Raw genomic sequence first — 27,262 nt, forward strand, 5'->3', positions numbered from 1 at the left:
CCCTCACCCTGCGGACTGCAGCCTCGCTGCACTCTCCTGACCCTGCGGATTGCAGCCTGACAGCCCAATCCCAGCCCCTCTCCCAAAGGGGTTGCAGCTGCCTTGATCTGAGAGCAGCTCTTTTCTTCCAGGCAAAGGGGGCGAAGGCTGCAGCCTTGCAGAGCAAGCAAGCAAGCAGCTGCCGAGCTTTCTTCTCTTTGCACGGAAGGGTTAAGCAGACCGAGGCTGCCTTTCCCAGAGTGGACGGGGAAAGCCATCGGGAGCCTTGGGGGAGGCCATCATTTCCTCTTCCTCGCCTTTTGTGGCGGAGCAGCTGCAGCAGCCGCAGCAGCAGGAGGAGGCGACGCGTCCGGGCAGCTCGGCCTCCCGCGCGCCCTTTTGCAACCAGGCGCCCCTGCGCTCGCGGGAGCAGGTAAAGCAGCTCCTTCCATATTGCACCTTGCAGAAAAAGAAAAGGGGGGAAAGAGCAGGCTGGGTGCAGCCCCCAGTGCGCATGAGTGGCTGGGCTGGCGGGGACAGGAGAAGGGCGAAGGCTCGGTGGGGAGCGGCTGCGGCTGAGCACCTAGCTTTGGAGAGTTGCAAGGGACCCTCGGGGATCATCCAGCCCAACCCCCTTGCAAGGCAGGAATCTCAGCATCAAGACATCTGAAGTCAGCCCTGTTTAGGGAAGCTTTTAATGTTTAATAGATTATTCTATTTTAATATTCTGTTGGAAACTGCCCAGAGTGGCTGGGGAAACCCAGCCAGATGGGTGGGGTATAAATAATGTAAAGTATTGCACTTGGGCTAAAAAAATGAGAGGCACAAATACAAGATGGGTGACACCTGGCTTGAGAGCAGTACATGTGGAAAGGATCTAGGAGTCTTGGTTGACCACAAACTTGACATGAGCCAACAGTGTGACGCGGCAGCTAAAAAAGCCAATGCAATTCTGGGCTGCATCAATAGGAGTATAGCATCTAGATCAAGGGAAGTAATAGTGTCACTGTATTCTGCTCTGGTCAGACCTCACCTGGAGTACTGTGTCCAGTTCTGGGCACCACAGTTCAAGAAGGACACTGACAAACTGGAACGTGTCCAGAGGAGGGCAACCAAAATGGTCAAAGGCCTGGAAACGATGCCTTATGAGGAACGGCTAAGGGAGCTGGGCATGTTTAGCCTGGAGAAGAGGAGGTTAAGGGGTGATATGATAGCCATGTTCAAATATATAAAAGGATGTCACATAGAGGAGGGAGAAAGGTTGTTTTCTGCTGCTCCAGAGAAGCGGACACGGAGCAATGGATCCAAACTACAAGAAAGAAGATTCCACCTAAACATTAGGAAGAACTTCCCGACAGTAAGAGCTGTTCGACAGTGGAATTTGCTGCCAAGGAGTGTGGTGGAGTCTCCTTTGGAGGTCTTTAAGCAGAGGCTTGACAACCATATGTCAGGAGTGCTCTGATGGTGTTTCCTGCTTGGCAGGGGGTTGGACTCGATGGCCCTTGTGGTCTCTTCCAACTCTATGATTCTATGATTCATCCATGGCAGGTGGCCAGCCAACCTCTGCTTGAAAACCTCCAAGGAAGCAGAGAGTTGTAGAGTTGCAAGGGACCCCCCAGGGTCATCTAGTCCAACCCACTGCGATGCTGGAAAGCCTCGCCCAACTGTATAAGTGCTTATTCTTCCTGGGTATTTTGTGTGGGTGAGAGAAGCTAGCCTTTCATTGTTTTCCTTTGCACCTCCCCGCCCCCCTGGAAAACTTACTGTGGGTGCCCATCGCCGCCCCCCAGCCCAGCCCAGCAACCTGATCTTTGGGTGAAATGTAGCTCAGTTGGCAAAAGCACAAGACTCTTAGTCTCAGGGTTGGGGGTTCGAGCCCCACTATTCTCAGGTATCCTTTTTTGTCAAGTAAAATGTTACGCTAGGTAAAATGAAAACATAGATTGAGAGAAGAATAAAAGGAAATGGGGGAGAAAGAGAGGGGGGGATAGATAAAAGAGGGGGGGCTATTAAAAGAAAGAGGGGGAGTTAAGAAACTTAAGAACTTCCAATTCTTTGTCTGTCAGCTATATAGAAACATTATTCGATTTGTCCACTCCAAAATAACATCCAGCACAGCTACAGTGGTACCTCGGGTTACGTATGCTTCAGGTTACAGACTCCACTAACCCAGAAATATTACCTCGGGTTAAGAACTTTGCTTCAGGATGAGAACAGAAATTGTGCAGCTGCGGCGCAGCAGCAGGAGGTGGCCCAATTAGCTAAAGTGCTGCTTCAGGTTAAGAAGAGTTTCAGGTTAAGAACAGACCTCCAGAATGAATTAAGTACTTAACCCGAGGTACCACTGTACTTTCTATAAATCAGTATACCTGAAGGAGCGTCTTCACCCCCATCGTTCTGCGCAGACACTGAGGTCCAGTGCCAAGCGCCTTCTGACGGTTCCCTTGCTGCGAGAAGCCAAGTTACAGGGAACCAGGCAGAGGGCCTTCTCGGTAGTGGCACCCGCCCTGTGGAACACCCTCCCACCAGATGTCAAAGAGATAAACAACTACCAGACTTTTAGAAGACATCTGAACTCAGCCCTGTTTAGGGAAGCTTTTAATGTTTAATAGATTATTGTATTTTAATATTCTGTTGGAAGCTGCCCAGAGTGGCTGGGGAAACCCAGCCAGATGGGAGGGGTATAAATAATAAATTATTATTATTACACCTTCATACTTCGAACCCAAATGTCATTATTTCATTATCTTTTTCACCCAAAAAGTCTTACAAGAGGTTTCCAATCTTTAGTAAATGTTAATCACAACCTTTCTCTGATCAAACGTGTCAATTTCGCCACCTCGAATAATTTTAGTAACCGTTCCTCCCTTGTTGGTACTGGCGAGTCTTTCAGTCTTTGTGCATGTAAAAGTCTCGCCGCCATAAGTATAACTTGGCTGCTGTAGGCATGTATCTTTCCAGTTCTTCGCTTTCTCATCTCTCTGCATCTTTCCCCCCCTTTTCCTCACCTCCCAGGAAAAGCCCCCTCAACTCCAGTGGTGGAACAGCCGTGTTGCCTAAACATGCCCTAAGCCTCTTGTTGGAGGAGCCAGAGAATGGGTGGATAATTCAAGCTGCGTCCGTCTGTCCTGCATACTTTCGTGTATTTGCGTTCTGGCATCCCTGATCAAATCCAAGACCGCGAGAGTGTGACCCGGGCGGCCGCTGTTCCAGAATTCATCATGAGACACAAAATGGTCCCGGAGAAAGGGCAAACTCAGAACACAGACTTCCGGGACCGGGTCCCTATGGAGCAGTCAGTTCCCGGAAGCGGGAACCAGCCGGAGGAAAAGCTGCGCCGAACTGGCCCCGAGCCTGGCGAGGCGTCGGAGGGAGCCACTCGAGCGCCTCCTGAACTCGAGGCCGGGAATGACCGAGGCCCCACGAAGAAGGAAGTCCCAGAGAAGATGACGAACGAGCCGGGAGAGAGGCGGTTGAAATACCTGGACCCTCGGGCTGCCTCCAAGTCCCGCAATGCGGGATGGGCGGACCCCGAGCGACTGGAATCTGAGCCGTGGGAGAACTCCAAGTCTTGCTTGGCCTCCTTGGAAGGAGCGGCCGAGGCCTACCGGAAGTTCAGAGGCCTGCCGGATCTCAGGAGGGAAAGCCAGGGGGATTGCAGGACCCCCAAGATGGAGGATGAGAGGAACGCGAGGGAGGATCTCCTCAGAGAAGATTTGGTCGCTATGGACGTGCAGAGGACTCTGTTCCGGGAGTTCCGCTACCAGGAGGCCGAAGGTCCCCGCGAGGCCTGTAGTCGCCTCTGGTACCTCTGCCACCGGTGGCTGAAGCCGGAGAGGCACTCCAAGGAGCAGATCCTGGAGCTGGTGATTCTGGAGCAGTTCCTAGCCATCCTTCCCTCAGAACTGCAGAGCTGGGTCAAGGCCAGTTGCCCCCAGACATGTGACCAGGCGGTGGCCCTGGCAGAGGACTTTGTGCCCAGGCGGCAAGAAAACAGGCGTCTGGAGCGGGAGGTGAGAGCGCTTTCTTGAAGCGGTCCCAGGGGGCCGCTTCCATTTCGTTTTTTGTGTGGAACGGAAGTCAAGTGGCCAATCTGCATAACAACCGGTTGTTGTGCACATTCACCAGACTTCTGGGAGAATGTGCACAAAACCCAAAGAGGATGTTGGGCAAGTCTCTTGGCCAGCGTACATAATCTCCAACAAGCCTTGGAGAACGTGCATATGTCAGCTTGATTTTGTACATTCTCCGGTCATTGTGCACAATCTCCAACATGGCTTGAGAACTGCGTTTTGTACATTCTCTGGCTGATCTGTCTTGATATCAGGCAGGTTCCCTTCCCTGCACTCTTTTCAACACCTGCTCAACACATTTTTGTTATCCAAACCTGCCCAGATTTATAGAATAGTTGATGAGAGTTTTGATCTGTTATTTTGACTTTCTGAAAGCCTTAAATTATTGCTATTATTCCTTATTCCTCTTTTTCAGTGTATTTCATTGACTTTTTAAAATAACATGAAATAACAACACCCCCCCCCAACCAACATTGCCCCCTTCGTATACCCCGCACACCAAATACAAGTTCCTTGTGGGATAAAATTGTTCCAAAGTGTCAAGTGCAAGTCCGGAAGGTGCCACTGGGAGTGACAGACCATTGCATGTTTAATATGGGTCCCATGTCACTCTGAAACTATCGTCTTCTCCTTTTCCGGCTCATCCCTTGACTTCCGTAGTTAACTTTTCAGAGAGTGCTAATGTCCATTCTTTTTTGTTTCTACTATGGTCATTCTAGATGCAGGGGCTTCCAGTTTTGAGCAGTAAGTTGTCTAGCAGCTAAAAAAAGGAAGGTGATTAGCTCTGTCCATCCCAAATTAACGTTACCTTCATCAGAAATGGTTAGCAAAACCAAGGCTGGGGTGTGGCTAATTCTTCTTATGGACAGTTTTATTCTTTTTATCTTTCCCATAAACTGCTTTGAGGCTTGTTTTTACTGTCAGGCAACGTATAAATTTTGTGAACTAAACGTAAGCCCCTCATATATAGATCGTGGGTAGGCAAACTAAGGCCCGGGGGCCGGATCCGGCCCAATCGCCTTCTAAATCCAGCCTGCGGACGGTCCGGGAATCAGCGTGTTTTTACATGAGTAGAATGTGTGCTTTTATTTCAAATGCATCTCTGGGTTATTTGTGGGCATAGGAATTCATTCATATTTTTTTTCCAAAATATACTCCGGCCCCCCACAAGGTCTGAGGGACAGTGGACCGGCCCCCTGCTGAAAAAGTTTGCTGACCCTGGATATAGATGGAGCTGGTAGATAGAGATATTCATACATGCATACATTTTCCTATTTTGATCCCCCCCCCCGGCTGTGTTTCAGAGGTCGGCGTTAATCCAGGAGGTAGCTTTGAACTTCCACACGCCTGAGCCGCCCCCAGCCATCCCCGGGGAGAAAGCACTTCGCTCCGAGGTCAAGCAAGAAGGAAACGGTGACACTGATTCGGAGGGTAAGGGCTCTGTGCGGCTTCCTCTTGAGTGCAGGAAGCTCTTGCAACCAATAATAATAATAATAATAATAATAATAATAATAATTTATTTGTACCCCGCCCATCTGGCTGGGTTTCCCCAGCCACTCTGGGCGGCTTCCACAAAGACCAAAATTACACTAAGATGTCATACATTAAAAACTTCCCTGAAGATGTCTTCTGAATGTCAGGAAGCCACGCCTCAGTTGTTGAATGTTTCGGAAGCTGAACAGGCTTCTGGAACGGATTACATGTGACAACCGAGGTTTGACTGTATGTGGCTTGGGATAATTTGTCTCCTACGGTAGTACCATATTGGCCCGGATATAAGCCGCTTAAATTCCCTACCTTACAGAATTTGCCTTTTTGGGGATATTGCTGCTGAAACAGACACACGGCAAAACGGAATGAGTGTGAGTGCCAGCAGAATTTTAAGGGAGCAGTTTATATTCAGGAATTGCCTTTTTTCCCTCCCCCCCCCCCTTTAATTTTAAAGGTGTGGCTTATATTCAGGTACGGCTTATATTCTGGCCAATATGGTAGTTACACGTCCTAGTACAGTGGTGCCCCGCAAAACGAATGCCTTGCAAGATGGAAAACCCGCTAGACGAAAGGGTTTTCCGTTTTTCGATGCGCTTCGCAGGACGAATTTCCCTATGGGCTTGCTTCGCAAGACGAAAATGTCTTGTGAGTCTTGACATTTTTCTCCGCTCCCCACCCCCTTTTTCTAAGCCGCTAAACCGCTAATAGCCTTTTAGCAGCTAAGCCGCTAAAGCCTTTAATAGCCGCTAAACCGCTAATAGCGCTAATCCGCTAAGCCGCTAATAGGGTTGCTTCGCAAGACGAAAAAACCGCTAGACGAAGAGACTCGCGGAACAAATTAATTTTGTCTTGCGAGGCACCACTGTATTTTTCTCCCAAAATTTGTAAGCATTGCACATTGCGTAAACATACGTTTCATATGATGAGATGGACCATTGGCCTGGTCAGGCCTCCTTTTTTTTTTTTTTAAATTCTTTTTATTGAGTTTCTCTTAAGAAAGAAAAAAAGAAAAAGATCAAAAAGAAAAACAAAAAACAAAACTAATCAACAGATTAATAAACAATATCCATACATAACGCAGGAATGACATTCATTACCATTTTTGTCCTTTTCCTTAAAGCATTATATTTTTAAATATTTAAACCTTTTCCCTACCCCTCCCTTGACCTCCTACCCTCCCGTTTTCGGGTTTCTTAATAAGAAGTTCTTTCTTTTCTGCAGCTATTAATTGTTACTGGTTTGCGCGTCGTAGGCCTCCTTGACGTCCTTGTGTAGCTTCTCAGCTTCTCTCGTCTGTCCCTGCAGGTGACGACGGGTGGGTAATCGAGGCAGCGCAAGACAATTCCCCTCTGCAGGATCCTGAGCCGGCAAAGATCTGCGGGTCCTCGTGGGACAGGATCCCTTGGTCCCAAGAGGATGGAGAAGCTTCCGTGAGTCGCGGCGACGACGGCCCGCAAAGGAGCAAGGAGAAACGCCGAGAGCAGAGGGCGTCCGAGAGCGCCCCTTGCGTCGGGGACGGAGGAGGCCAGAGCCAAGCGGTCGTCGTCAAGAGGCGGCGGCGCAGTCGAGGGAAGAAGACGTGCGGCGTGTGCGGGAAGACCTTCAGCCGGAGCACCGTGCTGGCGGCGCACCAGCGGACGCATACGGGCGAGAAGCCGTTCATGTGCCAGAGCTGCGGGAAGTGCTTCAGCTTCAAGTCGACGCTGGTGGCGCACGAGAGGACGCACACGGGCGAGAGGCCCTACACCTGCGACCAGTGCGGGAAGAGCTTCACCGTCAGTTCGGTGCTGACGCGCCACTACCGCGTCCACATCGAGAAGGAGCTGTTCGGCTGCTCCGAGTGCGGCAAGAGCTTCGCCCAGAAGTCGCAGCTCCACAACCACCAGAAGGTGCACGTCCGGGAGAAGCCGTTCAAGTGCGCTCAGTGCGGCGAGGGCTTCAGCCGCGGCTCCAGCCTCAAGAAGCACGAGGGCTCGCACACGGGCGAGAAGCCCTTCAAGTGCCCCGACTGCGACAAGTCCTTCAACACGTCCTCGCAGCTGGTCAAGCACCACCGCGTCCACACCGGGGAGAGGCCCTACACGTGCGCCGAGTGCGGGAAGAGCTTTAGCCAATGGCAGATCCTCATGGTCCACCAGAGGACCCACACCGGCGAGAAGCCCTTCAAGTGCGCCACGTGCGGCAAGTGCTTCTCCGACCGCGCCGTCCACATCCGCCACCAGAAGGTCCACACGGGCGAGAGGCCCCACCAGTGCGCCACCTGCGGCAAACGGTTCACCCACCGCACCGTCCTGGTCAAGCACCAGAAGATCCACATGCGGGAAGCCTTGAACCTGCTGCGGCTGCAGGAGGAGGAGGAGCAGAAGCAGCGGTCGGAGCCGCCGCCGCCGCCCGAGGGAGCCTCGTAAAAGCTCAGGAGCATCGCCAAATGCCTTGGGAGAGACGCCATGCAGACGACCACTTATTCCAGGGGGGTTGGGAGCTGTGGGGTCCTCTCAGGTGTTGCCAGGCTCGCATCAGCCCTGGGCAACACCGCCGAGGACCCGGGTGATGGTTCCCCTTCCATGTGCTATGAGTAACCCGGATGGTGCCTTCCAGATTTTGTTGGACTCCATCTCCCATCAGTGCTGGTCAGAGAAGGCAGAAGATGTAGTCAAGTCACATCTTACAGGGCCATATTTCCCCCTTTTTTCTTTTTTGATGCGCATTGCCATTCATTTATTTATTTTTTATGCATTTTCCAATATCCAATTTATACATCGCATTTTTTCCATCATACAGTATTTACAGGCTTCCCAACCCAGCGCTCTGAGGCATTCTAGATATACAGCAGTACCTTGGTTGTCGAACTTAATCTGTTCCGGGAGTCCCGAAACGGTTCGGAAACCAAGGTTTGCTGCAGGAGCTTCCTGGTACTCAATCGGAAGCCGCGTCAGACGTTCAGCTTCCGAAAACGTTCGCAAACCAGAACATTCACTTCCGGGTTTGTGGTGTTTGGGAACCAGAACATTCAAATCGCAAGGCGTTCACAAATCAAGGTACGACTGTACCTTGTTTCGCTCCATATCAGGTACTTCACCCACCCAATTTCCCCCCCTTTTCGTTATAGTTGCTCATAAAGTTACCCCAGCTTGAAAGTTTATTTTGGTATCATCTTCTCCAAAGCTTTCCCACTCGTCCCTTATCCGATGGTCATCCTGGTTCCTTATTTCGGCCGTCATATTAGCCAGTCCTGCAAATTCCATCCGCTTCTGCAGCCGTTGTTCTTGGGATTCCTCTCCCCAGTTTTTAGCGTAGACTGTTCTAGCTGGTTTCCTCTGGCTGTAGTCGAAGTGGTTCCTTCCAGATGTTGCTGTACTCCATCGCCCATCCTTCTCAGCCTGCACAGTCAGGGATGATGGGAGATGTAGCCAGAGAGCCACAGCTTCCCCCCATTCCTGATATAAACAAACAAACCACGGTTTCCCCAAGCAGAGATCTTTTGCTTTTGTTCCAGAACTGAAGTGGATGCTTCTCATCTCCAGAACTTAAAAGGGGATGCTTGCGAACCTAAAGCTCACGGAGACTCGCCTCCCTGCCCCCCAATAGGTCGGGTAACCATGCATTTCCCATTAAATCTGACGGCCCACAACTCCCCCCATTTCTGGTTCAAACCACGGTTCCTCCACACCTGCAGTTTAGAATGCTGCAGCTTTGCCATCCCAGATTAACCCCACGGTAGTCTGTAGCTGCACGCACACATACCGTCTTCCGCAACCTGCCGTCTTCCAGATGTTTTGTCCTCGGAGGCTGCCATACCTCCAACCCCAGGGTAGTATGACCCCATGGCAAACCCCTCTATGAGGCTTCGGTGAAGGTTTCTATGCCTTCGCCTCTGAGTAGGGGAAGAACACACATTCACCCCACTCCCACCTGGCTGGACACCACAGACTGGCCCCTGAAGGTACCCATACACCACTGAAAGCTTCAGTGGGGTAAAATTAAGAATGGGGAACACTTGGCTCTTAGGGTGCTATCGGTCTCCAGTGCCCGTCAAGGCTCACCATTCGCAACTGTGGCCGCTCAGGCTGGTAGGACTTGAACCGCCATGTTGGCTGACCCTGCCAAAGTGAATTATTATTACAGTGGTACCTTTTGAACGTAATCCGTTCGAGTTCTGAAACATTTGAAAACTGAAAGTGGAAGCCTCAAAAAACAAGGCTTTTACTTCCAGGTTTTCGGCGTTCGAGTTCTGAAACGTTTGACTACGGAGGCATTCTAAAACCGAGGTACCACTGTATTATATTATTATTATTATTATTATTTCTATTATGATGGTGATCTAATGTATTCTTACCCTGCTTTTCTCCCAAACTTAAGGTGGCTTGCAGTATTTAAAACAGGCATCATTAACTTCAAATAAAAACAAGCAGGTTAAAAGCAGAAGTTAAAACACATCAAATCATGTTTAAAACCAGCACTAAAAGTACAGTTTGCCCTGACAGCAGCCTGAGGTCAGCTTCATCTGTGTCTACAGTCTGAATAAGAAGGTCTAATCCTGCCTCCTTCCTGCAACCCCGGCCTCTTGCCCACTAGATGTTTTGGACCGCAATGGCCTCGTTGGCTGGGAGTTGTAGTCTGGGAGCACCTGGTGGGTAAGAGGCTGAGGGCAGCTGCTATGAACTAGGGGTGGAATCCAGCACCCTCATTCTGGCAGCACAAGGATTTACATCTGCACAATGGAACTTCCTGGATGCCAAGATCCAAGTTAGGGACAAGTACTCTTTGGTGAGAGAATCTTTAAAGTATGCCCTTCCAACGGAATTCCAAAAAATCCCCTCTGTGAAGTTTCTTTCCAAAGTTTCCCTCTTTCCCCAGCATAGGAAAATGTACACACTGGGTAAGTTAAAAATTGGTTTAGTTACCAATTCTCCAAAGGTCAGATTCATGTAGTTGAGCTGGTGGCAGAGTCATTGGCATCTGTCTGGTATAGGAACTCGAGAGTGGCTTGTGAAAGCCATGCGGTTGAGCTGCAAGAACCAGCTCTAGCCTTTTCACATGCTGAGCTTCTCAGGTAGGTGAACAATAGTCTTGATTCCCTATATCCTCCCCAGGTCAGCTAAGCCTGGCAGGACAGCTTACTCTATGGTCTTAACCCCTTCATGCACTAATTAGACTTAGGCATGTTGATTATATGTGGCTGGTTATCCCACACTTTCTGTCCCACAAGCTTCCTAAATCTGCTTTTGAGGGTTGCCCAGGGGGAGGGAACTCCAGAACAGATTTAAGGGGTGCTTGGGAAGAGGAGGAGGGCAGGAGTTTTGTTGCACCAGCAGAAATCCTTAGGCTAACGGAACCAATGACTTATTGCTACGTTGTACTACGGGAGGGTTGTTGCACTCTTCTCACCGTTCAAGAATTCCATTTTGCCAGTCGGAATGATTCCCCGCCTCTCCTTCTGCCACATGCTGCTCTGACACAAACACATCCCGTCAGTTTTGGGGTGTGTGGAGGGAGGGGAACTCCTGTTGTGCAAGCATAAGTCTTTGCACCGAGCTTCCACTGTGGGGACTTGTGAGGTGATCCCCACTCCATACCTCCTCAAACTATCCTGAGCCATTCTGTAATAACACAGAAGCCCGAATGCCAAAAACTGGAAATAACAAAACCTCTCTGAACGTTGCATCAAGACTGACTTGCTGCGGATGGTGAACAGGCCGGAAGAGGCCCAACAAGCCGTCTCCAAAATGGCGGACCCCACACAGGAGTCCCTTGGGGAAAAACGATTAAATCCCACCAAAGGAATTTTCTGGATTCGAACTCCCAGCAGGCAGTTCCGAAACTGGATAATCTGGAGTCCACCATCCATCATCTGAAGGGCCACCCAAAATGGTTTGTGTGCACCTCCTCGCTGTAAAAGCTCTTGGCTTGGCGATCGAAAACTTCCGCATTTATGGGATGCCAGCGAAGCCGCCTCTCTGAGTCCTCGTCTTTGAAGCTATGCACTCGGTTGAACGGATGACGCATCTAGATAGACGGTTGAAGCAGCGAGGAGTCTGTTGGGAGTTCTCTGCATGTGCATTGACTAGTAGTGGGTAGATTATTTTTTTCTTGGGGTGGGAAGGGGGAGGAAACAATTCTTCATTGAATTGTTCTTTGGGGCCGCAGTCCTCTCAATTTCTGACTCCGGAGACTTGACGACACCCTGTCCTCATTATAACAGTAAGATGGTATTGTATACGATAGAAACTGATTAAAGGAAAATGTAAGAAGTGCCTAATAACTCGGCCTGTCTCTGAGAGGTTTTCCTTTGGCTCCTCTTTGTTTAATGCTGGGACTGAGGAGCTGAATGCCCCTTCCAGTTCTTCTCTGGTGCCTGATTTCCACCTGCTGAAGCAGTCGAGTTCTCTCATGGGTCCGGCGCTCTGGGCAGAGACCTATTGCAGTCTTGAGGGTGCTCTGGAGGTGGTTGGAGGATGGATAAATGGCTAACAGATTGAGGTTGATTCCTGACAAGACAGAAGCACTGTTTTGGGCAGACAGAGGGTGGGCTGGTGTGGAGGACTTCCTGGTCCAGAGTGGGGTAACTTTGCCCCTGAAGGACCAGGTGCCCAGCCTGGGAGTCATTTTGGACTCGCAGCTGTCCATGGAGGCGCAGGTCAATTCTGTGTCCAGGGCAGCTGTTTATCAGCTCCATCTGGTACGCAGGCTGAGGCCCTACCTGCCCGCAGACTGTCTTGCCAGAGTGGTGCATGTTCTGCTTATCTCCTGCTTGGACTACTGCAATGTGCTGTACGTGGGGCTACCTTTGAAGGTGACCCAGAAACTGCAACTAATCCAGAATGCGGCAGCTAGACTGGTGACTGGGAGCGGCCGCCGAGACTGGTCCTGAAAGACCTACACTGGCTCCCAGTACATTTCCAAGCACAATTCAAAGTGTTGGTGCTGCCCTTTAAAGCCCTCAATGGCCTCGGCCCAGTATACCTGAAGGAGCGTCTCCACGCCCATTGTTCAGCCCGGACAATGAGGTCCAGCGCCGAGGACCTTCTGGTGGTTTCCTCATTGCGAGAAGTGAGGTTACAGGGAACCAGGCAGAGGGCCTTCTCGGTAGTGGCGCCCACCATGTAGAACACCCTCCCACGAGATGTCAAGGAAATAAACAACTATCTGACCTGTAGGAGACATCTTAAGGCAGCCCTGTTTAGGGAAGTTTTTAATGTTTGATCTTTTATTGTGTTTTTAATATCCTGTTGGAAGCTGCCCAGAGTGGCTGGGGAGGCCTGGCCAGATAGGTGGGGTGTAAGTAACAAATTATAATAATGCTAATATTATTATGCTCAGCAAAGTGTCCGGTGACACCTGAATGGCTAATGCTTGTCAGCATCACCCTTGAGCCAGTGCCACCAACTGGACTCATCCACTTCAGCCCAACTGGGCTAGGCGAGCTGGGTAGCACTTCCAGAGACCACCTTCCCTACAGGAACAGGTCAAAGTGCTGTGGACTCACAGCTCAGAGCTGTGAGCACCGCAAATCACTCCAACAAGAAGACAGTCGTACAGCAGAGTATAAAGGTAAAGGTAAAGGTACCCCTGCCCATACTGGCCAGTCGTGACCGACTCTGGGGTTGCGTGCTCATCTCGCTTAAGAGGCCGGGAGCCAGCACTGTCTGCAGACACTTCCGGGTCACGTGGCCAGTGTGACGAAGCTGCTCTGGCAAGCCAGAGCCACACACGGAAACGCCGTTTACCTTCCCGCTAGAAAGCGGTACCTATTTATCTACTTGCACTTAAGGGTGCTTTCGAACTGCTAGGTGGGCAGGAGCTGGGACCGAACGACGGGAGCTCACCCCGCCGCGGGGATTCGAACAGCGCCACCCGCGTCCCTTACAGCAGAGTATAGCAGAGTCTAAATCACTCGGATGACAGCGCTGAAGAATATCTTCTTTTATTCACTAACAGCTACTGTACTATACAAACTATATACAAATGGAGATGCTGGACTGCACTGAGTGTTACAGCTGCTTTCTGCAGCGACCTTATCTACACAGAGATAACACTCAGTCTTTCCGACACACTGACTGGCTGACTAACTGACCGACTCACTCACTGACCGACTCACTCACACTTTGATGTGCTGGAGCAGAATATGTAGATATCAGAACACACCTCCTCCTCTCTGCAGAATCAACAGACTGCTCTGGAGATTCTTGGGTATGGGAGGGGTGAAATCTCCTCAATGCTAACCCATTTATTGCAGCATCGGCTTACACAGACTAGTGTTTGCTTTATCACATAAAGGAAGCGGAGAGGAGATGGGATAGCCATCTTCAAATATCTCAAGGGCTGTCACGTGGAAGTGGGAACAAGCTTGTTTTCTCCTTCTCTGGAGGGCAGGACTCGAAGCCATGGCTTCAAGCTACAAGGAAGAAGATAAACATCAGGAAAAACTTTCTGACAGTAAGAGATGTTCAGTCTCCCTCGGGAGGTTGTGGGCTTCCTTAGAGGCTTTTATGCAGTGGCTGGGTGGCCATCTGTCATGGATGCTTTAACCGAGATTCCTGCATTGTGGGGGGGTTGGGCTAGATGACCCTCGGGTCCCTTCTAGCTCTTAAAATTCTACGAAAGAGGCAGTGAATAGCGAAGAGAGTGGTGTTTCAATCAATAAATCAATCATTTTATTTGTATGCCGCCTTTCCAAAGTTAAAACTATGCTCAAGGAAGCTTACAACATATAAAAACCCCCACATAACTACAGAGGGGCAGGGTATAAATAAATTAATAATTATTATTATTTGGGGGTGTTATCATTATTATTACAGACACAAAAGTTTTGGCTTCTCCGTTCGTCGCAGCTTTGGATCCAGGTTCCAGCTCAACACAAACACACTGGGAGATAAACAAATTAATAGTAATGAATAAAACACCTTGAGAATGAAGGGAAAAGAAAGCAGGGAGAGAGATGTAGGTTAGACAAGGGGTGAGGAGGGAAAACTCCCCGTTCTCGCTACTCCTGCTTTATCCTGCTCTCCCTCCCCATGGGGCAGAAGAGCCCCGCCGGGGCGAGAAAGTTGGCAACGCGCTCTTGCTGCGCTTCCGTCCATTTTTTGGCGCTGTGCGCATTGCAAATGCCGAGCCCTGCCTTTCCACGCCGAGTCACCCCCTCCCGGGAAAAAGACCCTCTGCATTCCTCATCCTTGCACCCCACCCTCTCCAGTGCATGCACAGAGCTGCACCTGTCAAATTTCTGCCTCTCCAACCCCCCCCCCCAAAAAAAACCCCAACCCAGTTGCTGTGCGCTCCCAGGCGCCCTGCCAGGGAAACCAAAGACCAGCAGCAGCTGGAGACAGATGGCACTGTCTCTCCTTTGTTCATTTCTTCCTTTATTTATTTGCTAGGTGGGTGGGTGTGTTTTTTAAGGTCCAGGGAAGGGTTAAACGGGCGAGCGAGGTTGTTCTTCCCAGACTGGAGCCGGAGGAGCCATCGCTGGGAACGGGAGAGGGAGGTTTGCGCGCGCGCTCTCTCTCCGGCTCCGAAAGTCCTTTCCTCTTCCTCCCTCTTTTGTGGGCGAGAGTTGCAGAGAGACCGGCCCTTTTTCACCGTTGCTGCTGTTGCTGTTTCTCTGCTTGGCTCCGGGGAACCGGCGGTGGTAAGGGGGCGAGGCGCCCGTGCACCCGCCTGGTGGGGCTGCAAGGAGCTGGTGGCGTGCGCCCCCCACCGCGCGCAAGACTTGCATGCGTGCGCGTGTGAATGCGCAGGAGAGGGGTTTTTTTTTCTTGGCAGATGCAGCTTGCCGGTGCCGCGGGTCTCTGAGACTGATTTGCAGGAGAATCCGGGGCTCAGCACCTCCGGTTGAAAGGAGGATCTCAAAGGGGTGTCAGTGCTCTGGATGGGTCGTTTAGGGGAAAGAGAGTGAGTTGGAGAGGTCCTGGGGAGTCCAGATTCAAGCCTCCGTTTCTCTACGTAGCGCTGGGAATGCATCCTGTTTGTAATCCTGGAGAGCTGCTGCCAACCTGTGCTCAGCATCACTGGGCTCCTGGTCTGACTTGATAAGAAGGCAGCTCCCTGATTTCCTGCATCAATCAGAGAACCACTGAACTACCCTGTCCGCCTGCTACCTGCTTTTTAGGATGCCTGCTTTTAATTTTACGGGAAGGGTCGAGTTGGAATGGGACCCCGGGGTCATCTAGTCCAACCCACTGCAATGCTGACTTTGGAATAGCAAACAGCAGGAGGGGAGATAGTGAGTTGTGGGGAGGGGGGGCTTCCCTTTAAGACATTATAATCATAGAGTTGTAGCGCTGGAAGGGACCCGAGGGTCATCTAGTCCAACCCCCTGCAATGCAGGAATCTCCTGTCTGAAAGCCCAGAGAGCTGCTGCCAGTCCGTGTACGCAGCACTGAGCTACATAGACTAATAGTGTGACTTGGTATAGCACAGCTTCTATCCTATGTGCCTACACTGCTTTTAGTTTCTTGTGGGGTATAAACAGTCGTCTTCTTCTTTGGCGATCCCTCGTAGCCGAGTAAGATTGTCTTCCATAAACGCAGTTTTACCAGTGAGTCCGTAAGTGACTGTGGAGGCCAATTCTGGATCCACACATCCTTCCACAGTGGGGACATTGGTTTCCGGGTGGGAGTTGATCACGGTGAGGGTTTGCCAAGCATGCCTTCCTCTTAGCACATTTCTTCCTTACGTCCTGAGTTCGAGTGTCTTCAAAGCCCATGACACCTTTGGTAAAGGCTGTTCTCCAACTGGAGCGCTCGCAGGCCAGTGTTTCCCAGTTGTCAGTGTTTATACTACTTTTTTTTAGATTTGCCTTGAGAGGGTCTTTAAACCTCTTTTGTTGACCACCGGCATTACGCTTTCCATTTTTAAGTTCGGAATAGAGTAGTTGCTTTGGAAGACGATCTTCAGGCTTCCGTACAACATGACTGGTCCAACGAAGTTGATGTTGAAGAATCATTGCTTCAACACCGGTGATCTTTGCTTCTTCCAGTACACTGATATTAGTTCACCTGTCTTCCCAAGCGATGTGTAAAAATTTCCGGAGACACCATTGATGGAATCTTTTGAGGCTCCGTTCTACTAGGATTCCATTAATATATTGTTGTAGCTGTGTCAGCTGGGAAAGTACACTAAATTGTTTGTTTGTTTGTTTGTTTGTTTAAAGCATTTCCCCCTGCTCTGCATCCAAACGTTTTCCAGAGCAGCTTGTGGATCAAATTAACAAATCAGCTGAACACTCCCCGCCATCTGGCTAACAATCTAAAAGACACGACACAAAAGGAAAAAGGGATGGGGGGGAGGGAAGATGAGTTGTTGTTGTTTTGAGCAACCAAGGTGGCAAAGTTCAAAACTTCATCTCTATACTCTTACATCCTTGTCTTTTTGAATTTCCGTCTCTTTCTCAGGGGAAGCCCTCCTCACCAGCTCTTCTTGTGAAACGCTGCATTTTGCCCAGAGATCCCTGTTCTCCACCGCCACAAAGAAATGCCCCAGGCTTCCTGTGGACCTGGCGCACGCCTGAGCAGATTATAGTCCTTTTGGGGTGGCTTTTCCCATTAAATAGACATTTACCCCCAAGGCCGCCATGCTGAGCTGAAGATCCAAAATGGCGGCTGAGAAGGGAAGAACGCCAAGCGTTGATCTCTACTTCCGATCTCTGCTCCAACGGGAGATCCAGGCCAAGGAGCACCAGGAAGAGAGCAGCCAAACAGGCCACGATCCCAAAGTGGCAGTGGAGAGATCAGGAAGATCCTTTCACGAAGCCAAGGCTGGGAACGACCAGGATTTCCTGAAAAGGGAGGCCCCGGAACTGGTCATGGGCGAGTCAGGCGGGAAGCCATGGAAACATCCGGAAGACGTGAAAGGAACACGATTCCCTTGCTCGGGATGGGGAAACCCTTCCTTGCTGGGATCTCTGCCTCGGGACGATCCCAAAACTTTCCTGGGCACCTTTGAGGGAGTGCCGAGCGCTTGTCGGAGGTCTGGCAGGCTGTCAGGTCTCAGCAGAGAAGCTCCAAGGGATGCCACAAAGATTGCTGGCGTTAAGATGGAGGATTGTTGGAAAGCGACAGAGGATCTCCTGGGAGACGATTCGGTCGCCATGGATGTGCGGCAGACGCTCTTCCGGGAGTTCCGCTACCAGGAGGCCGAAGGTCCCCGCGAGGCCTGTAGCCGCCTCTGGTACCTCTGCCACCGGTGGCTGAAGCCGGAGAAGCACTCCAAGGAGCAGATCCTAGAGCTGGTGATCCTGGAGCAGTTCCTGGCCATCTTGCCCGCGGAGCTTCAGGGCTGGGTCAAAGATGGCTGCCCTCAGACTTGTGACCAGGCGGTGGCCCTGGCCGAAGGCTTTTTACTGAGACGGCGGGAGGCGGCCAAAACGGAACGGGAGGTGAGAGCGTTTAGGGTCGCTTCTCAAGAATGCTTTGAGAGGGTTGTGAAGACCTCATACGTTGTTCACAACGGGAGCCCTGAAGTTGGGGCAGGCCGAAAGGCCCCCATCCGCACTCCACATTTGAAGCAATATTGTTCCACAGCCGTGACTCCCCCCAAAGGAAGTTCCCAGGATTCTTTTGGGGGAAGCCGTGTTTTATTGAAAGCTGGATGGTGATATTTTAAACACCCAGCACACTTAATAATAATAATAAAAATAAATTTTATTTATACCCCGCCCTCCCCAGCCAAAGCTGGGCTCAGAGCGGCTAACAACAATCAAAACAATCCAACATTCTAAAAACTTTTCACCATAAAATCAATCAAAAACAAATTGATGGCAACCAGCAAGCAAGACCCTGTGCAGATTGCCAGAGGAGGGGGTCAGGCTGCGCCCTGACCAAAGGCCTGGTGGAACAGCTCTGTCTTACAGGCCCTGCGGAAAGATGTCAAGTCCCGCAGGGCCCTAGTCTCTTGTGACAGAGCGTTCCACCAGATCGGGGCCACGGCCGAGAAAGCCCTGCTCTAGTTGAGTCCAGCCTAACTTCTCCGTGACCTGGGAACTTCAAGATGTTTTTATTTGAAGACCGTAGGTTTCTCTGTGGGGCATACCAGGAGAGGCGGTCCCGTAGGTACGAGGGTCCTAGGCCGTATAGGGCTTTAAAGATTAAAACCAGCACCTTAAACCTGATCCTGTACTCCACCGGGAGCCAGTGCAGCTGGTATAGTACCGGATCAATGTGATCTCGCAGCGACGACCCCATAAGGAGTCTCGCTGCGGCATTCTGCACCCACTGGAGTTTCTGGGTCAGTCTTCATGGCTGGGCAGGGATTTGAACCCTGGTCTCCCAGATCCTAGTTCACCACGCCTGACCTCTACACTCACTGGGAAGCTTCCTTGGGGAGAGCATTCCACAAGCATGGCTAGATAATGGAGACCACCACTTTCTCCCTCTCCAAATCCCTTTGTCCTCAAGAAGATCCTTGCTGCTCTCGTTTCAGGGTTCGGCGCTGATCCAGGAAGTGGGTTTGAACTTCCCCGCGACTGAGCCGCCTCTGCCCGTCCTGGAGGAGCCGCCACTCTGCTCCATGGTCAAGCAGGAGGGTGGTGCCGATACCAGCTCCCCTAGACTGGGAGGTGGGTTTCTCTTTATGGTCCCATCTTCCTTAGGTGGCTTTTGTCTCCTGTGACTTCTTCTATCCAGCGTTTGGGATTCACAATACACGGGAACCTGAGGCTCTGGGCCAAATATGGCCCTCTAAACCTGGCATAGGCAAACTCTGGCCCTCCAGATGTTTGGGACTACAATTCCCATCATCCCTGACCACTGCTCCTGTTAGCTAGGGATGATGGGAATTGTAGTCTCAAACATTTGGAGGGCTGGAGTTTGCCTAAGCCATAGGAGGGTGGCGCCACCTGCTGTTGGGCTCCCTGCATTTTGCCCTATCAGCCACAATGGGCAGCAGTTGCCATTGGATTTGCTAGTGGTTATTATGGTCCCCATATGTTAGTTGTTTTATGTTTATATGTTTAAGAGGGTGTCTTATATGTTTAAGGGGATGTCTTAGTTTAGATGTTGAAGAGGGTTGTTGTTGTTGTTAACTGAATTAATACTCCACTCTTCCTCTACAAAGGGATCAGTGCAGCGAACACATACAGCCGTACCTCAGGTTACAAGTTACAGTTACGGGTTACAGTCATACCTCGGGTTACCTTCAGGCTGCGTTTTTTCAGGTTACGGACGCGCTGAAACCCGGAAGTACCGGAATGGGTTACTTCCGGGTTTCGGCAGTCGCACATGTGCAGAAGCGCTAAATCGCAACCTGCACGTGGGCAGACTCACCACTGCGGGTTGTGAACGCTGCGGGTTGCGAACGTGCATCCCACACGGATCACGTTCTCCACCTGAGCATCCACTGTAATACGATTTAGAAACACAAGCGTAGTGAAGAAATATTTTTAAAAAGATCGAACCGTTCCAGAAACAAATAATGATTAAAAACACTGAAAAGCGGTTGCAGTTCAAAATGTTCTAAAGTCAGTTACAATTAAAAACCTCCTCCTGTCCAGTGATCTTGAGGTTGCCGGGAACAGTATTCTGCAGCCGACCAACGCCTGGGAAAAGAGAGGTGTATTCAAATTCCTCCTGAAAGTTAATATTGAAGGAGACAGGCTCACCTCACTAGTGAGGGCGTCTCACATCTGGGGAATTTAATCTATTCATTTGTATTTAATTGTTCTGTTCTGCTCTGAAATGTGGATTTTTAAAAAAAATTATGGGGTGGCTTTTTTTTTCTTATCTATGATGTAAAACGCTTAGAGATTTCTTTGAAATATGCCGTGGCATATAAATCACTTAAATGCAGTGTTTTTTTTCTAAAAAAGAAATGTTTGGGGGTACAGTGGTACCTCTGGTTGCGAATAGGATCCGTTCCAGAGGCCTGTTCACAACCTGAAAAGAACGCAACCCACGTCTGCGCACGTGTGGGTCACGATTCGCCGCTTCTGCGCATGCGTGTAACGTCATTTTGCGCGCATGCGCAAGTGGCCAAACCCAGAAGTAACCCTTTCCGGTACTTCTGGGTCCCCGCGGAACGCAACCTGAAAACGCACAACCTGAAGCTAACGTAACATGAGGTATGACTGTACTCTCATTTTCCTACTCATATTAAAATACTGCCCCTCAATGGGGCCAAACTTAGATTCACAATATGTTTCGGGGTATGCATACGCCTGCGTCCCCCCATAAAAAAGCACTGCTTAAATGAATAAATTCTCTGTATTCCTGGCAGGTGATGGGTGGATCACCAAGGGCAAAGAGGATCAGACACACCTCGAAAATACCGAGCTGGTCAAACTCTGTGGGGCCTCGTGGGGAGGTCTCTCCTGTCCCCAAGAAGGGGGAGAAGCCTCTGCGAGCCGCGACGGATCAGAAAAAGGGCGGGAAAAGTCCCTGGCGCCCAGAGGGGACGTGTTCTCCCCCTGTTTAGGAGAGAGCGGGGAACGGGGCCAAGTGGTCGTCGTCAAGAGGAGGCGCAGGAGTCGGGGCGAGAAGGTGTGCGGCATGTGCGGGAGAAGTTTCAGCCGGACCACGGTGCTCGTTGCGCACCAGAGGACTCACACGGGCGAGAAGCCGTTCATGTGCCAGGACTGCGGGAAGTGCTTCAGCTTGAAGTCCACCCTGGTGGCGCACGAGAGGACGCACACGGGCGAGAGGCCTTACAGCTGCTCACAGTGCGGGAAGCGCTTCACCGTCAGCTCGGACCTCACGCGCCACTACCGCATCCACGTCGGGGAGAAGCCCTTCAGCTGCCCCGAGTGCGGCAAGAGCTTCAGCCGCAAGACCCAGCTCCTCAACCACCAGAAGGTCCACACCAGGGAGAAGGCCTACAAGTGCTCGCGGTGCGGCGAGGCCTTCAGCCGCAGCTCCAGCCTCATGATCCACGAGGGCTCGCACACGGGCGAGAAGCCCTTCAAGTGCCCCGACTGCGACAAGTCCTTCAACACGTCCTCGCAGCTGGTCAAGCACCACCGCGTCCACACCGGGGAGAGGCCCTACACCTGCTCCGAGTGCGGGAAGAGCTTCAGCCAGCGGCAGATCCTCATGGTCCACCAGAGGATCCACACGGGCGAGAAGCCCTTCAAGTGCGCCACGTGCGGCAAGTGCTTCTGCGACCGGGCCGTCCTCATCCGCCACCAGAAGGTCCACACGGGCGAGAGGCCCCACCAGTGCGCCACGTGTGGCAAGAGCTTCTCTCACCGCGCCGTCCTCGTCCGGCACCAGAAGATCCACACGAGAGAAGCTCTGAACACGCTCGGACTCCAGGAGGAGCCTCCTCCCAGCAAAGAGCCCAGACCTCACCCCAATTTGCCTTGAGTCTCAAGGTGGCTACTGTTACCCCCATAGAATGTGGTTTGCCGGCAGTCTGCAGTGGCGTTTCCCTCCTGACTTTGGTTGCGTGGCGGCAAAGTTATTTATTAGTTGGACTGCAGTGGTGCTGGAGAATGGTAAACCGTGGCTAGATGCTACAGGGGACTGGTTTTCTGTAAAAACAAACAAACCAGAAATCATTTTCGGGGGTGGGGGAAATAATTTGCCTGCTTTCATCTAGGACAGCAGTTCTCAGCCTGTGGGTCCCCAGATGTTGTTGGACTACAACTCCCATCATCCCTTAGCTCTGGCCTTGCTAGCTAGGGGTGATGGTGTCGGAATCTCCGTTCGACCGAGCTGATAAAGCTCATCCTCTGATGATAATTAACGACCTGAGCCTTTGATGAGGCCTCAGGCACATTCCATTCAGCAGAGAATCCAAAACAGCACGTGGAAGTGACGAGATTTATGGCTACATGCTATGCTTAATTTCTTACTACGCAGACAGCAAAGAAATATACATACTCTCTCTGTGAAAGCAGAGAGCAACTGAACAACAAAGGAACAAAGGAACAGGAAACCACCAACGTCACATCCGTCTCCCGTGAGACTTCAGCAGCCTGGAAGGTCTCTGGAATGTAAACAGAGTCCTGTGACTCCAAGCAGCTGCACAGTGGCAAAACAGAAACTAACAGATGGGAGTTGTAGTTCAACATCTGGGGACCCACAGGTTGAGAAAGGCTGATCTAGGAGAAGATAATCTGCAGTTACTTGATCACCAATAGTCAGCATGGATTTCTGAAAAATAAGTCATGTCAGACTAACCTGATCTCATTTTTTGACAGAATTACAAGCCTGGTAGATGAAGGGAACGCAGTGGATGTAGTCTACCTTGATTTCAGCAAGGCATTTGACAAGGTGCCCCATGATATTCTTGTAAAGAAGCTGGTAAAATGCGGTCTTGACTATGCTACCACTCAGTGGATTTGTAACTGGCTGACTGACCGGACCCAAAGGGTGCTCATCAATGGTTCCTCTTCATCCTGGAGAAGAGTGACTAGTGGGGTGCCACAGGGTTCTGTCTTGGGCCCGGTCTTATTCAACATCTTTATCAACGACTTGGATGATGGACTCAAGGGCATCCTGATCAAATTTGCAGATGACACCAAACTGGGAGGGGTGGCTAACACCCCAGAAGACAGGATCACACTTCAAAACGACCTTGACAGATTAGAGAACTGGGCCAAAACAAACAAGATGAATTTTAACAGGGAGAAATGTAAAGTATTGCACTTGGGCAAAAAAAATGAGAGGCACAAATACAAGATGGGTGACACCTGGCTTGAGAGCAGTACATGTGAAAAGGATCTAGGAGTCTTGGTTGACCACAAACTTAACATGAGCCAACAGTGTGACGCGGCAGCTAAAAAAGCCAATGCAATTCTGGGCTGCATCAATAGGAGTATAGCATCTAGATCAAGGGAAGTTATAGTGCCACTGTATTCTGCTCTGGTCAGACCTCACCTGGAGTACTGTGTCCAGTTCTGGGCACCACAGTTCAAGAAGGACACTGACAAACTAGAACGTGTACAGAGGAGGGCAACCAAAATGGTCAAAGGCCTGGAAACAATGCCTTATGAGGATCGGCTAAGGGAGCTGGGCATGTTTAGCCTGGAGAAGAGGAGGTTAAGGGGTGATATGATAGCCATGTTCAAATATATAAAAGGATGTCACATAGAGGAGGGAGAAAGGTTGTTTTCTGCTGCTCCAGAGAAGCGGACACGGAGCAATGGATACAAACTACAAGAAAGAAGATTCCACCTAAACATTAGGAAGAACTTCCTGACAGTAAGAGCTGTTCGACAGTGGAATTTGCTGCCAAGGAGTGTGGTGGAGTCTCCTTCTTTGGAGGTCTTTAAGCAGAGGCTTGACAACCATATGTCAGGAGTGCTCTGATGGTGTTTCCTGCTTGGCAGGGGGTTGGACTCGATGACCCTTGTGGTCTCTTCCAACTCTATGATTCTATGATTCTATGACTCCGACAACTGCTGGTGAAGTTGCTAGGAGAAACTCAGCTGATTTAAGGCCTTTCCAAACATTGGGTTGTAGTTGGCCAACTCCTACTCTTGAGTAGACCCACTGAAATGAAATAACTAGGTTAATTAACTCCAGTGGCTCTACTCTGAGTAGGGCTCAAAGCCCATGCTTGTCCTACTGAGGTCAATGGACACAACTGTCTTAGCTTTGCTCATTTCTATGCGCCTAGAACGTGGTTAAATACAACCCTGGTGTTTCGTTGTGGGAGTATACTGTAAAATATTCTTATCACTGTGCATCAGCAGGGAATTACAGGATACGCATTGATGGGAAATAAAGCAGTGGTTCTCAGTGACCTTTGCAGACACAATAAGTATTGAAAATGGTGTTCTGTGGGGCTTCCCTGATAGCATAAGGTTCACACATTATCATGAATGTGCCAGACGGGCTCTCCATGTTCATGTTGTTAAGCTATACAGTGAACTGAAGGAAATACACATAACCATGTGAAGCACATTTCGTTAGGGTGGGCACCCAAATATATATATATTTTTAAGGTGAACATTTATTGAATACAGACTCACACTCGGTCATAAAAGACATTGTTTTTATTTATCAAACAAACGAAAGAAACTAAACCTTTTTTTAAAAAATTAACAACTAAACTTTACCTTAAAAATAAGACAAAAACACCAAATTTTTGCTTTAGCGATAACCAGGTGCGTACAAAGATACAGTCAGTTTCCATGATCTTTACCTTTAACCAGGTAACGCGCTAACACAGACCAAAATGGATTAAAGTGTCTTCATCTTCCTGCCCCAAAGAAGGAGAGGTTGCTCACCAGATGTGACAAAACGGGGTGAGTGGAGCTGGAACGAAGACAGGAGACACAGGCAGAAGAAAAAGGCTGGGATGGATCTGCCGCTTCTGTCTGTGCTGATTCCAGAGAGAGATGCCGGCAGAAGCGGCAGAGCCATCCCAGCCTTTTTCCTCTGCCTCTGCCTGCTTCCTTCTTCCTCCCTTCTGCCTTTGCCGTTTCCTTGCGGAGTCCTGGCGGCTAAGGGAGACACCTTGCTGCTTCATACTCACCACAGCCCCTGGTTTTTTGTTTTCCTTTAATACCCTGTGTGCACACCGATGGGTCTCATTTATGCACGTGCGCTGGCTAGCGGTCGGACGTATACTTGAAACAGCCCTCGTTTTCAAAACTTGTTTCTACATATTTTGGCTCACCGCTGTGCCATTCGTACCACAACCTTGAGCGGGACGTGCCTGCTCCTCCTTTCAAATTCTGGGGTCTTGCCATCAGCCTGCTGCTGCTGCAATGGTTAGAGAAAAGTGCCTAATAATAATTACAGTGGTGCCCCGCAAGACGAAATTAATTCGTTCTGCGAGTTTTTTCGTTCTACGAGTTTTTTCGTCTTGCGAAGCACCACTGTGTATTGACGGTTTCCCATAGGAATGCATTTTTTAAAAAGGCGCAAGACGTTTTGTCTTGCAAAGCAAGCCCATAGGGAAATCCGTCTTGCGAAGCAACTCAGAAAATGAAAAACTCTTTCGTCTTGCGAGTTTTTCGTCCTCCGAGGCATTCGTCTTGCGAGGTACCACTGTATAATATTTGGGCCATTATCCCATTAGAGAAATCTTACTCAATCATATTGATTGCAGCCTTCCGATCGCTGGGAGACTGTGGAATGCATCACATCTCCCACACCCAAGACAGAGAATCGTAGAGTTCAAAGGGACCCGAGGGTCATCTAGTCCAACCCGCTGCAATGTAGGAATCTCAGCTAAAGCGTCCATGACAGGTGGCCACCCAACCTCTGCTTAAAAACCACCAAGGAACGAGAGTCCACCACTGACCAAGGGAGGCTCTCCCACTGTCAAATAGCTCTTCCTAATGTTTAGTCGGAATCTCCTTTCTTGCAACTCGAAGCCATGGGTTCGAGTCCTGCCCTCCAGAGCAGGAGAAGAAAACAAGTGTGTTCCATGTGTCAGCTCTTGAGATATTTGAATATGGCTATCATATGGAAGTGAGAGCTGGACCATAAAGAAGGCTGATCGCCGAAGAATTGACGCTTTTGAATTATGGTGCTGGAGGAGACTCTTGAGAGTCCCATGGACTGCAAGAAGATCAAACGCATCCATTCTTAAGGAAATCAGCTCTGAGTGCTCACTGGAAGGACAGATCCTGAAGCTGAGGCTCCAATACTTTGGCCACCTCATGAGAAGAGAAGATTCCCTGGAAAAGACCCTGATGCTGGGAAAGATGGAGGGCACAAGGAGAAGGGGGAGACAGAGGATGAGATGGTTAGACAGTGTTCTCGAAGCTACAAACATGAGTCTGACCAAACTGCGGGTGGCAGTGGAAGACAGGAGTGCCTGGCGTGCTCTGGTCCATGGGGTCACGAAGAGTCGGACACGACTGAACGACTAAACAACAACAACATCATATCTCCAGTCTCCGCTTTTGCAAGCTAAACATACCCAGATCCTTCAACTGTTCCTCATAAGGAGAGTAAGCTCCCACCTCAGAGAGGGGAGATCCGATCACAGGTAGCTCCTTCCCACTGCTGCAGATACTTCTGCAGCTCTTGCCGTGCAGCGTTTCTCAACCTTGGGTCCCCAGATGTTGTTGGACTACAACTCCCGTCATCCCTGAACTCTGGCCTTGCTAGCTAGGGATAATGGGAGTTGTAGGTCAAAATCATCTGGGGACCCAAGGTTGAGAAAGGCTGGATTAGAGGATCGGCCTTGCCCACAGAAGACCCCAAGGCCTTCTCCAGCATCTCTAGCTAGAACCGGGACTGTCATCTCTGAAATCCTAGTGAGTTTAGACAGCACTGAGCTCGATTCACCAGTGGTTTGGCTCCTGCGTCCTTGTGATAAAGTCGAAAAGGGGGCAGACCCAAGGAAGGCTTGGATCTGAAAGATCCCAGCCCAATCCTATGTCTGCTTGGAAGTAAGACCTGTTGGACTCAGTGGGGCTAACTCCCGGGTAAGGTGGGGCGTTCGGGTTGCAGCCTTAGGAGTGCAAACGCCTTCCTGTTTACACACAAGTAAGAGCATAGGAAGACACCGGCTGCTGGATCAGCCCAGAGGCCCGTCCAAAATCCTGTTCTCACAGGGGCCAGACAGATTCCCCTGACGGGAAACGCTGCGAGCCAAACCCCAGAGCACAACAGCAACACTCTCCCTTCTTGTGGTTTCCAGCATTCAGAAGCACACTTCCAGCTCTGGAGGTGGCCGTAGCTGCTGTGGCAAGTAGCCATTGGTCAGCAGTGCTGTCCACACATGCGCACTTGATATGTTTGTGAGGAGAGGGCCAACGATACAGAGCCGCCTTACAGGACTGTTGTGTGGATCATTGGCAGCGTGTCTGCAAAGCGCCGGAC

The 27,262-nt window shown here is 50.4% G+C and overlaps 2 protein-coding genes across 5 annotated transcripts; both read left to right on the forward strand.

The window, feature by feature from the left end:
- The first annotated feature begins 284 nt into the window (after positions 1 to 284).
- Positions 285 to 11,807, forward strand: LOC310670293 (uncharacterized protein). 2 transcript variants are annotated; one of them, XR_014507555.1, is made up of 5 exons: positions 285 to 412; positions 2,995 to 3,992; positions 5,357 to 5,483; positions 6,849 to 9,651; positions 9,812 to 11,807. XR_014507555.1 is itself a non-coding variant. In XM_083425422.1 (4 exons), the coding sequence occupies exons 2-4, from the start codon at positions 3,201 to 3,203 to the stop codon at positions 7,949 to 7,951; spliced, it is 2,022 nt and encodes a 673-aa protein (XP_083281548.1). In that variant the 5' UTR covers positions 285 to 412; positions 2,995 to 3,200; the 3' UTR covers positions 7,952 to 11,807. The 2 variants fall into 2 exon arrangements, 1 of the variants encoding a protein (XP_083281548.1); XM_083425422.1 differs by having other exon boundaries at positions 6,849 to 11,807.
- Positions 11,808 to 14,764: 2,957 nt separating this feature from the next.
- LOC310670297 (uncharacterized protein) lies at positions 14,765 to 22,596 on the forward strand. 3 transcript variants are annotated; one of them, XM_083425432.1, is made up of 4 exons: positions 14,765 to 15,762; positions 16,934 to 17,916; positions 18,960 to 19,095; positions 20,751 to 22,596. In XM_083425432.1, the coding sequence occupies exons 2-4, from the start codon at positions 17,134 to 17,136 to the stop codon at positions 21,833 to 21,835; spliced, it is 2,004 nt and encodes a 667-aa protein (XP_083281558.1). In that variant the 5' UTR covers positions 14,765 to 15,762; positions 16,934 to 17,133; the 3' UTR covers positions 21,836 to 22,596. The 3 variants fall into 3 exon arrangements, with proteins under 3 accessions (XP_083281558.1, XP_083281557.1, XP_083281559.1); XM_083425431.1 differs by having other exon boundaries at positions 14,765 to 15,412; XM_083425433.1 differs by having other exon boundaries at positions 14,765 to 15,168.
- The last annotated feature ends 4,666 nt before the right edge of the window (positions 22,597 to 27,262 follow it).

The sequence above is a fragment of the Podarcis tiliguerta genome (assembly GCF_965153285.1).
Source record: "Podarcis tiliguerta genome assembly, chromosome: 2".
NCBI lineage: Eukaryota > Metazoa > Chordata > Lepidosauria > Squamata > Lacertidae > Podarcis > Podarcis tiliguerta.

Bases quoted from the DNA above. Each gene is read 5' to 3' on its own strand.
- LOC310670293 (XM_083425422.1), top strand. From the start codon at position 3,201: ATGAGACACAAAATGGTCCCGGAGAAAGGGCAAACTCAGAACACAGAC. The intron at 3,993-5,356 runs GTGAGAGCGCTT...GCTGTGTTTCAG, and splicing joins ACAGGCGTCTGGAGCGGGAG to AGGTCGGCGTTAATCCAGGA. The intron at 5,484-6,848 runs GTAAGGGCTCTG...CTGTCCCTGCAG, and splicing joins CGGTGACACTGATTCGGAGG to GTGACGACGGGTGGGTAATC.
- LOC310670297 (XM_083425432.1), top strand. From the start codon at position 17,134: ATGGCGGCTGAGAAGGGAAGAACGCCAAGCGTTGATCTCTACTTCCGA. The intron at 17,917-18,959 runs GTGAGAGCGTTT...CTCTCGTTTCAG, and splicing joins CGGCCAAAACGGAACGGGAG to GGTTCGGCGCTGATCCAGGA. The intron at 19,096-20,750 runs GTGGGTTTCTCT...TATTCCTGGCAG, and splicing joins CAGCTCCCCTAGACTGGGAG to GTGATGGGTGGATCACCAAG.